Source organism: Prosopis cineraria, unplaced genomic scaffold (assembly GCF_029017545.1).
Source record: "Prosopis cineraria cultivar Desert tree isolate PC_DT_omini unplaced genomic scaffold, ASM2901754v1 PC3, whole genome shotgun sequence".
Classification (NCBI taxonomy): domain Eukaryota; kingdom Viridiplantae; phylum Streptophyta; class Magnoliopsida; order Fabales; family Fabaceae; genus Prosopis; species Prosopis cineraria.
In genome coordinates, this window is record NW_026555334.1 from 6,801,934 (window position 1) to 6,814,389 (window position 12,456).

The 12,456-nt window shown below is 27.3% G+C and overlaps 1 protein-coding gene across 1 annotated transcript; it reads left to right on the forward strand.

Annotated features, from left to right (window-relative positions):
• On the forward strand, positions 1-1,093 carry LOC129307422 (elongation of fatty acids protein 3-like). Its single transcript, XM_054948378.1, has one exon. It carries the CDS (start codon positions 162-164, stop codon positions 1,020-1,022), a length of 861 nt encoding a protein of 286 aa, XP_054804353.1. The 5' UTR covers positions 1-161; the 3' UTR covers positions 1,023-1,093.
• The last annotated feature ends 11,363 nt before the right edge of the window (positions 1,094-12,456 follow it).

The following is a 12,456-nucleotide window of genomic DNA, read 5'->3' on the forward strand; positions in this document are numbered from 1 at the left end:
CCAACTTCAACAAGCCCTAATTAGTTACTCTTGTATAGCAAATGCCACTCTCATCTCTCTAACCTCTCAAGGCTAAGATCCCTCCCTCCCTCCCTCTCTGCCGCCGCAACTTCCGCCGCAGACGGTGCTGAAATTAAAGCCATTTTCCAACAACACAAAAAATGAGTCAGATTTTCTCAGCCATAGAGTACTATCTTGTGAGGCAACCTTCTATTGAGAACTTCACATGGATTCCCAACCAAACCCTAGCTTCGTCTCCTCAATTTATCGTCTTCACCGTCGTCTTTTACCTCTGTTTCACCTTCTCTCTCTCTCGTCACTCTCTCCCTCCGGTTCCTCCGGCGATTCTCAAACCCATCACCGCCATCCATAGCACCTTCCTCCTCGTCCTCTCCTTCATCATGGCCCTCGGTTGCCTCCTGTCCACCATATCCCATGCACCTCACTTCCACTGGATCATCTGCTTCCCGCCGAACACCCCTCCCTCCGGCGCCGTCTTCTTCTGGGCCTACGTCTTCTACCTCTCGAAGATTCTAGAATTCGTTGATACTTTCTTAATCATCTTGTCAGGCTCTATCAAACGCCTCACGTTCCTCCACGTGTACCACCACTCGGCCGTGGTGGTAATGTGCTACATTTGGCTCGAGACGTCTCAGTCGCTGTTCCCGGTGGTGCTCGTGACGAACGCCTCTGTGCACGTGCTAATGTACACCTACTACTTATCGTGCGCACTCGGGGTTCGTCCCACTTGGAAGAAGCTCGTGACGGATTGCCAGATCGTTCAGTTCTACTCCAGCTTCCTCGTTTTGAGCCTTATGCTGTGGTACCACTTTTCCGGGTCGGGTTGTTCTGGGGTTCTGGGTTGGAGCTTCAATGTCGTTTTCTATGCTTCACTTTTGATTCTCTTTGTTGACTTTCATAAAAAGAATTATGGGTCGAACTCGAAGAAGACGATGATGATGGAGGACGACGACGACAACGTTAAAACCTGGAAGCCGCTGATTTATAGTATTCCCAAGTGATCCTGATCACATATTTAGAAAAAATAAAAAATAACATTAAAGGTCCTAAAAAAAATTTATTACAATAAGAACTTTTCAGTCTTGCATCAAATATTATGTTATAAAAATGCAGACATATTATTATGAAAAGTTAAACTTTAACTTATTGAATTTTTGAGGAAACTTGATAAAAAATACAAGTTAAAGTTCAACTTTTCACAAAAAAATATTCATGTTTTCACAATATAATATTCAATAAAAAATTAATAAATCTTTAATCATTTTTCTTTTAGAGCCTTTAATATCATTCTCCCTAGAGAAAAAAAAAAACTCAATCTACATATATATATCTATATATATAATGAGATTATTAAACCTATCTCTGTCTTATAATTTCCTGATGCTAAGTATGAAAGGAACAGTGATCATAGGTGTTTCTTGGGTCAAATCAAGTTTCAAGCTTGTCTTAGTCGGCTTTTTTTTTTTTTTGGGTCTTTTTTCTCTTTTGGGGAAAATATTGTTATTTGGTTAAGTTCAACTTATAATATAGCATTACATGCATGCATTTATATGGTTGAAAGAGTTGGAGGAAACTTCCGATTTTCTCATCTTTTCCAGTAATTATATCATTTGCTTTCACTCTGGTATTTGGAATGTCTTTGACCCCAATTAACTATTCGATATTTGGCAGACACTTTTAAGGGCATGTCTCTTAGAGAATTTAATTGTTGCTGCGTATTTGGGGTTTTGAACCCAAGACATTTGGTTTAAGTTAGATCAACCTCCTGGCTAGTTGATACAAGCTCCACAGGTGGTGTACTTACATTATTGTACGTTCACATATTATTTTGAAGTTGTTATAGGTTAGCTAGGATTGATCTAACAAATGATGAGTGGAAAATTTAATCCAACGACTAGTAAAATTTTGTTGTTCTAATCAAGTCAACCGATTTGATTTAATTTTGTGGTGAAAACGAGCATGATTTTCTAGTACTTTCAACCAGAAAAGTGTGCATTTCTTTAATTTATCGATTATTGAATGCTATTGTCAGAAAAATTGATCTTGCGTACGAATATTGTGTCCGTGTTCGAATATTATTAATTACTAATTACTAAAAGATAGAGACGTTTCAATATAGTCCTACTACTACCACGCACAAGCTAACATAATCTTTAATTAATGTATTATATAATTAACGCTTGGTCGTAGATATACTTAAAAATGATAACGTAGATCTTTTATATTTTTGGTCCTGAAATGAGTAACATTATTCATGATCCACTTATTAATAGTATGACTTCCCATAGATATAGATATTTTTTTAAGGAAAAAATTGGCATGGACATTGTTGGGTTATTATGAGGAGTTTACCATGCATTACCGTTGGTTTGGTATTTTGATTTTTAGAAAGGATATAATAAAAAAATATTAAAAAAATAAAAATAAACTAAATCACTATCTTTCTCATAATAAATATGATAAAAATTCAATATCACATATCATAAATGTAAGAGTCACTGTACATTACACAAACATTATGAATCATGATTTTCAATCTTATAAATTAAATTATCTTTTTTTCAATGACATGGTTAACCTATCTCTCTCTATATTTTAATCATTTTATTTTTGTTTTTATTTTACGATTCATTTCACTTTCATCCTTTCTCTGAACCAAAAAGTTTTAAAGCAATGGAGATCTCTCTGCTGCCAATAATAAAATCAACTGTATGAAATTAAGCTTTGGTTCAAAGGTACAACTATTAATTGTGTAGGGCATAATATTCCTTAAAGTTGTTGAGGCTTTTTTTTTTTGGTTGGTTATTTTGTTTTCGTTTAGATAGGCACTTTGATATAGTACGTTTTTATTCCTAATCTTGTAAGTTGTATTTTTATAAGATATTTTTAGATAAAATTGCATAAACTAATAAAACTTATTAAATATACTTTAAAATCTTATTTTTTTAAGATAAAATTATAAAATTTTAAAAATGTTATTACCCCTTAAATTAATATTCAATTTATGAAAGAATATTAAAGAGAAAATATGCAAAGTGTAATATTGAAAAAGTATTATTAATAAAAAAATATTTTTATCAAAATATCTTATATTTTAAGATATTGAATATTTTTTAAAGATGTTTTATAATTTGGGATAGAGGTAGTATAATATACTGGATGCTTTGTAAAAACTCAATAACATTAAATTATTATTTTACATAAATTATTAGTTGCATTGTAGAGAGATATACTCCCTCTATTTCATTATATTTTCACTTTAATGCCTCTAAAATGGTGCAGGAAGATAGTTGAATTTTTCTTTAAGGCTAAGATCAGAAGAAGAATATCATTAAATATTTGCTTTGGTAGTCTAAAATGGCATGAACTCATGAAACAATTTTTTTTTTTCTTTGAAACGACATACATAATGAAACGGGGGGAGTACAAGAAAGAAAGTAAAAGTAATTAAAATAATTAGATTAATTTTAATTGTAAGGTAATACTGGAAATTAGTGATAATTTTGTAGCATTTTAATAATACAAACTATTCTTAACTATTTTTCTTGATCTTTAATTTATGAAATATTTAGACACGATAAGCTTACATATATACATATATACTCATTTAAATGACATTTAATATGAATAAGGAAAAAAGGAAGCTACCAAATGAACTATAATTGATGCATGGAAATATCAAAATAAATATCTTGAGAATTAATGTCCCGTCGTACGCAGGTTTTAAATGAGGGCGGAGAAGAGTTGCTTTCGAATTTTTCATTCAGATTCAATATTCATAACCTACCCACCCTTCACTTCATTAATGCACCATTCCCGTTTCCATTATTGGCCGGCGAAATGCCAGCTACTCACTCCAACATTATTTATAAATTATTTTATTAATTTTATCAATATCAATATAATAAAATTAAGTTAAAATATATAAATTTTTTAAATTTTAAAATAATTTCATATAACCTCCTTACTTTTAAAAGTTTAAAATTAACTTCATTAATTTTAATTTTTTTTAAAATCCTTTATTATTAATTATATTATTTTTTATGAGGATTAAAATATCATTTAACTACAAAATATTATTAAATAAAAATATTATATTATATAACTATTTATAATAAATTTTTTATATTTTTTAGATAGTTGAGGTATTGATAATAGCTAAAACTAATGTTATTATCATCATATAAAATTTTAAATATTTACTTTTGTGTTAATTTTTCTTTTGTTATCAATGGTGCATAGTTTTCTAGTATTAAAAGATAAATTAATCTAATATGATAATATTTAAAATTTTAAATATTTTAGCCATACGTATTACATTAATCTAACATGAAAATATAAATAAAAATTTATATTTTAAATTAATAAAATCATGCACTATTGATAAAAATATGAATAAAACTAATATAAACATAAATATTTAAAATTTTATACAGTGATAATAACATTTTTTTTTGTTATCAATGCCTCAACTATGCAAAAAATATAAGAAATTTATTATAAATAGTTATACAATATAATATTTTTGTTTAATAATATTTTTCAGTTGAATGATATTTTAACCCTTATGAAAAAATAACATAATAACAATAGAGGGTTTTGAAAAATAAAATTAAAGGTTAGGACCCTAGGGGGTTACTTTTAAACTTTTAAAAGTGAGGGGGTTATATACGACTGTCTCAAAGTTTGAGAGTTTTATATATTTTAGCCATAAAATTATAAGAAATAAAAATAAGTAAAATTTTAAATATAACCTTAAAATAAAAAGTAAAAAGTAAATAAATAATATAATATAATTTTTTGTCTTTCTGTCTCTTCCTTTTTAAAGGTAATTTAAAAATTTTAATTTAAAACAAAACAATCTTATCAATTAATGACTTATAAAGTAAATTAAATTATACTTTTAAAAAGTAACTAATATATAAGACCAAAGGAGTAATTAACAAGGGTCATATTTAAAGTTGTGTTTGATTGGAGGGAGAGGCGGGGAGCCCTTCAAAATTTCTTAACCAAATGAGGGATCCTCCCTTTCCTCCAAAACTTTTTAATTAAACACACCTTAAGTATATATGAAAAGAGGTTTATCTCTTATAATATACTAAATTAATGTTTGAACATGCTCTGTGCAGCTGTGTCCACATTTAATTTATATATGATTTAGTTTTGAATAATATTATCTTTGATAAGAGTACACTTTTAAACATAAAAAAAGTCACTTCCAATATATTTAACTTAAATTAAAAAATTTAAAATTTATTTGAACTTAAACAATAAGCTTTGATGAAAAAATGTTATGAATGCTTAAATATAATATCTCGAATTTGAATTCATGTGAATCTTGAAAATATTTTAAGAAGAACTATTTTCAATTAGGTTTTGAATCTGACCGAATTAGATTTAAAACGTACGTCATGTCTCATTTGAACGATTCAATATTCACTTCTACTAGTAATTAGTAACTTCCTGTTCGACTCATTTTTGCACTGGACGCGCAATCAAACTGCAAAATGAACTGCAATAATGATGCAGAAAGACTCTGGAAGTTACTTCCTTGAATAAGATAATATAAATCATTTCAACTAATTAATTTACATTTCTAAAAAAATTTAAAATATTGATTTTTTTAAAAAAATAATTCACACATTTCCAATTGTACACTTGAGTGAAAATAATAAAATATTTGACTTATTTAAAACATCATTATTAATAACTTGAGTAGAATATAATAAAGTATGGATACAATTGAAAAATATATATAAAACTCAACTAATGTCCTATATTTTGGACCAAAAATTTTTTTATAAAATATCCTGTATTGTAGTTGGGAGGTATTTTTTTATTCCGTCATTCAATATTTTGAGAAACTTGGGGTTTTCTACCATCTGCTTGGGCTTCCAAACTCTCATTGTAGGGCTGTTATTACATCAACGGCAGCTTTACAAATACTTATCGGATACCTTTATTATTATTATTTTTCATGTGACTGTATAGTTAAAAACTCAAACTCAAGATTCATGATAAGTAACAGTCAAATCAAGCGACCTTGGGTAATGTAATATATCTACATGCAATTGAAGCATATTGCATCTTATTAATTGGGAGCATTTTTAGAAACATTCGTTCAACAGCTTGATTGGAGATCGTCACTTTTAATGCAAGATTAGATATCATTTTAGATAATTGACAAGAGAATCACATAGTTGTGTAGACTAGTTGGCCCCCATTATGGTTACATGTTGAAGCTGTTTATGTTTAGATCCTCTCTTAGAGTGTGTAGAGACCTTTTTATTAATGAATGACATTAAAATCTCAAAATAATGAATTTATGATAATAAGACCTTGACAAAATATTTTGAAAATTTAATTGTAAATATTGATTTAAGAAGTTATAAATTAATGAGCTTTGATTGTAATAAGACATTTAATTTTATATATAATTCTCAGTTTGTGACCAGATTTTTTTTTGGCAATTGCTTGAATTAATATTTATAAAAATATTTACAAACTGTCTATTGATGAGATTTTTATATCCACTGAAGGATTTAAACATAAGCAACAAAAATAGCTAAAGCATTCTTGATCATTTTATTCTATTTTTGTTTTAATATAATATATAGTGTGTACAAAAGTTTAGCGTTGTAGGATAATTAAATTTGAAGAATATAATAATAACTTGTACATCTAGTCTAGTGTTGACCAATAATTGACGACTGTCGGCAAAATTTCATTCTCTTAAAATATTAATCATATACTATTCATAATTTGTGCTTTGATTGTGACGTACATGATTATTGATCCATTGCATTGCATGCTATGAAATTTATAACATTCACCGAACTTTGCCTCAATATACCCAAGTGAGGCGTTGTCTTGGGGTTCATCTCATGCTTTTGAAACATGCCAAATTAATGAAAGTAGCATTTGGATTAATAAATTTGGATATATTTTTATTTTACATTTAAAATATTTATTTTAAATTTTACATTTAAAATTCATGTATTTAAAATTCTTTACTTGAATAGTTTAAATTATTTTAACTGAAGAAAATGGAAACATTAAGATTCGAAACATTAAGATTCGAAATGGAAATAAAATTTAAAGATGATGAACTTATTTCTATTTTTCATTGACAAAATATGAAAAAAAATAAGAGAACTATCAAGGTATTAATAGTGAAAATGAGAAGAAAACGAGATGTTTGAAGTGATTACAATTTCAAATTATTAGAGTGTAAAGAGAATTTGAAATTATAAAAGAACTATAATTTGAAATAGATTTGAATTCAAATCATCAAATCCAAATTTATAAATTTTTTTATATATAAATGAAAAATTTAATTTAAATCCAAATCCACGATAATCTAAATATACCATTGTATCAGTGATAGAGACAAATTAATAGTATGCAACTAGTATATGGGTCTTGTACGTTGAATGAAAAGTCCAGAAAAGCCAGTCACACTTTTTTCAGTTGTATGAAAAAGAAAAAAACCAGTCTCATTATTTAGTGTGTGTTTGAATTAAAAAAAATTATAATTAAAATTAGCAAATTGATATTAAAAAAAAAATTTATAACTTTAATTGATGTATGCACTGATTCGACTAGCATGGTGAACACGCGATCATGTTTAGTCTATGATTTGAGTTAGATCAAAATAAACAATTAAATAAATATTCCCTTCACTCCTTTATATAAAACAAACTTTTTAATTCAAGTTTTTTTCAATTATCAATCTAGTTCTTAAAGTTTAATTTTATTAATTTAATTTTTTTTTTTTCTTAAATTATCATGTTATTTTTTTAGATTTTAAAAACACTAATTGACTCTTAAATTAATCTAACGTGTAAAGTATATTATTAATTTGGCATATCTAAGTAACTAAAGAAAAACAAATTAACTCTCTAATCAGATTAATTCTTAATAATTTAGTCCCTTATGCTGCGCTTTGTTCTCTCTCTCTTTCTCTCTCTTTAATTTTTTGGGTTAATCTTTTTTATCTAAATAATTATACTTCTTTTCATTAATTAATTTAGTTATCATCAATATTTTATTATTTATGTTAGCAGATTTACTAAAATAATCCCATTTAAAATGCACATTCAGTCACTAACTTTTGAGGTATTTTAGTCCTAACAAATATTTGTATACTGCAAAAAGGGATCCCGATATCTAAATTCAATTCCACGATTTTAAATTCGTTGCTAGCTTGAGCAATATATTCATGTATTTTATAGATATCATGTATTCATAGCTATCCTGTCTTGTTCCAAACCTTTTGAGTATCTCAATCCCATTTGTTTAGAATTAAAAAAAAAGTTATTTTTAAATAATTTAAAGATTTTATATAAAGAGATTTATTTTGAAGAGATTTTATAAAAAGAAAACATTATTTTTTATATGGAAAGAAAACATTATTTTATATTTAGTTACAATAATAATAAAAAATTATTAATTAGTTATTTTTAAATTTTATGGTATTTTGATTTATTTTTATTTACAAGAATGATTTATTATTTAATTATTTAAAAATTTTATTATATCTTTATGTATCTTCATATTTTTGTAACATTTTCTCTTATTTATCACATTAAATTATTTTTAGAAGCTATTTGAATAACTTCTCAAAATAATCAAAAATATTTTTCCAGGTTTTGAATATTTTTTAAAAATTTAAACAAATATTATTAAAAAAATCTGAAATAGATAGGCTTTAAATGTCATAGATATCATGGGCATCTAGCTCATCATCAATCATTACTAAGCCTAATAGGATCAAGTTAAATAATCTAAAACATCTATCCCATACTCATAATTTTTTTTTTGAAGTCACATTTGTATAACCTATACTTTATTTAAATTTGAGTTTTGTCAAAACTTGATTCTGATACCAAAATATTAGATCAATCACGGTACAAATCAAATGGGGAAAGAAAACTATGGTTATGCCAGTAATTGTATGGAACAATGGAAAAATACATTCGGAAGCATTCACCTTAAAAACAATGGCTTATTAAAAGATATATAATTTTAAAGAATGCAATAATGACTCTTTTTCATCCTTAAATGCAAAATTTTTAAAACTTGTGAATGAGATAAAAATGAAACCTTGATAGATTGGTATCACTACTAATACACTATGATAGGGTAACATAGCATCTTAAGTCATAAATAATATCATAAAGCAAGGGACTTGGTATGCTAATGCACTAAACATGGAACTTGTTTAGTTACTTACCATTTTGTTTATTGTCTGTTGATTATAATTTTTCATTGTTCGGTGGCAGCAACTAGAACTGTGCCAAGCAAGCAAACTTTCATTTTTGTAAATTACTGCAAGGAAATAATATAGCCTATAGGATAACTCAATGACAACTTCACTAATGGTAGCTTCACATTGAAGCCATGCCAATCACAAGCATACATTGCTCTTGTCGGGTCAAAATTGTTCTAGGTAGTGTTTTGATGTTGCATGGGTTGTATTTGACTATTGCTATTAATATATCTTTCCTTTTTATTCAATTTTTTTGTTTTTGATTTACTTTTCATTTCTATTTATTTGTCTTGTTCTTCATGGGATGTTATGCTTGATTAGCATAATAATTAAACTATGGGCAAAGTTGATAAACTGAAAGGTGAAGAGTGAGCTTAGATCTAGAAAGGTAAATATGAATAATCGAACTAGAGATAAATTTAAAAATTTACGGTGACTTAAATTAAATTCATTAGGAGTTTGGGTTTGATTAGGAGTTTGGGTTGCACAAGAACAAATTCAATCTTAATTAAATAGAGACTAATTAGTCGAGAGTTAATTAGGATACTCATTTAGTAACAATTGTCATTGTAATTGATAAAGAATCAATTTAAAAGGTAGAAATTAACAACCTATAAAGTGAATCCCGAACTCCAATGGTTCTATTGATAGAAAATTCCTTATATATTTAGTTATTTTTATTAAAGTTAAGGTCCATTTTTATTCTTAAACTATTCGTGGGAGAGCACTCAGTATTATAAATTCTTTGTCATAGCAATGTCACCCTTTAAGTAATTAAAACATAGCAATGTTGCCCCTAACTGTTATGTTGGGTGAGAGAGAAAGAAGTTTGACTTATAATGTTAGGTGGCATCCAACATGGATCTGAGTGGATGAGTACTGAATTGACGAAGGACAAAATAGATATTTCTCAAGGAGAATTACATGAGCAAGAATCGTCTAATCACTTTATTGAGAAGAATTACGAGAAACAATCCTCTCTTATTAAGTGTGGACGAAACCATTGCATTTGCTTCAATGGAATGGTAATGATAACTCTAATGATGACTCCAACATATTCAATAATTTCAGGATCTCCAACTATTCTTTGACTTCCAAAGCGTCTAAAATTCTAAAGGCACTAGGTTTTTCTTTTTTTTATTTATTAAAACAAACATAAAATTTGTTAGTGGTTTATGTTTGTTAAAGGAATTGGCTAGCATACACTACTAAGATAGTTGAAAAGAATAAGATCTAGAATCATGGAATAGGGGTTCGAAGGGGAATCCATCTGTGATTAAGGAATAAGGCAAACAAAGTTAATAAAAATTTTCAAACTTTCATCCTTCACAGGTTATCCAAATAAGCAACAGATTAAGCAATGAGCCAATTAACCAAATGTCGCCCAATGGGTAATCAAGATAGGCATTATCCAAAACCGTACCCTCTAATTACATAAATAATTTGCAATTTGTCAAAATTCATAACATACCGGGCATGGAAATGTCAATTTGGAAAATGCTTGCCTTGTTAGGAGTTCTGAGAAGGCTAGGAATGGTTCTAATTAAGCAGGCAAGGTTGTCGCCTTTGTAAGTTCATGTTAGAATCCAAAGTTACTAGATCAATGATGACGCATGGCACGATTTGCATCCTTATAAGTTCAACACTTGAAATATTTTGGATAATTTATTATTGTGATTTTATACACCTATGGGAATTACGTTTTTGCTGAGCATGTATTACAATTAGACATCTAGCTAGCTCATAATTAATAATTATTGAACTTCATAAGATCAAATAATTTAGAGCATCTATCTCATACTTATATGAAACAACATTTATTGCCTGTGCTTTATTTAAATTTGAGTTTTGCCTAAACTTGACTCTGACACTAAGGTATTACATCAATCATGGTGCAAATCACAAATGAAAAAAAAAAATGATGGTTATGTCAGCAATTGTACACGACAATAGTAAGATACCTTCCAAAGTATTCCCATGAAAACAAATGGCTTTTCTCTCAACCTTGTTAGCATATTAGTGTAGATGTGGTCATCTATGCTATGGGATGGGATATGAAAAATAAAATTTATTACAATGTTTTAAATTATATATAAATATATAAACTTTCCATTATCATTGTGTTATAAAAGAAAAAAAATTGAGACAAAGTTTTAAAATAATATTTGAATTATTAATTATTAACTACTCACATCATTATTTGTCGTTTGTGCATGTGTTTTACCTTTAAAATGTAGGTTCAGGAACATCTGGAATTCTAAGTTCATTTTTTATGCCATGTTGCCCTTTAATATTTCAAAACAGCGTAATATTGCTTCTACAATTTAAAAGTATTAATTTTGATCATTAATTAACCTCAAAAAAGATAGAAAATGACACTAGAAAAAACTAATATTGATTAAGGTCCTTTTGTGTAATTTCTTTGATTATTTTTTGTAATTTTTTTAGCCAACTAATAATCAAAGTTAATAATGTACTCAGATATATGGTTTCTCAACATAAAACAACTAATATTTAAATAATTAATTAATATTTAATATAGGAAAAATGATAAAAAAATCTTTCAGAATTATATAAATGATAATTTAGTCCCTTGAAATGTCATAATATCAATGAAGTCCGTAGGGTCCTTTTTGTCAATACTTTTTAGAAAAAAAGACCATTTTACCCTTATTAACTTGTTCAATTCTTACAATTTTTTAAAGAAAAGTTGTGATTCTTTAAATAAAAGTTGTGAATGGAATTCGTTATTTTAAAAACTTATTTTTCAATAATAGAAATTATACTTAATAAATTATAATTTTTTATTCAATTCTCACAATTCACAAAATAAAAGTTATTATTCCTTAAATAAAAGTTATGATTGGAGCTTATTTTTAATAATAGAAATTGCACTTAACAAGTTGTAATTTTTTATTCAATTCTTGTGATTTTTAAATAAAAATTGTGATTGGGTCTTATTATTTTCAGTAAGGAAAAAATTGTCTTTTTCCTAAAAAAATTATTGATAAAGAGGTCCCCAAAGATTTCATTAATATTATGACATTTCGAGAGATCAAATTGTCATTTACATAATTTAAAAGGATTTTGTTATCATTTTCCTTTAATATATTATTTTTTTTTGAAAGAATCAAAATGTTACAAGGGTATTCAGGCAAAGCTTG

Bases quoted from the DNA above. Each gene is read 5' to 3' on its own strand.
- LOC129307422 (XM_054948378.1), top strand. From the start codon at position 162: ATGAGTCAGATTTTCTCAGCCATAGAGTACTATCTTGTGAGGCAACCT.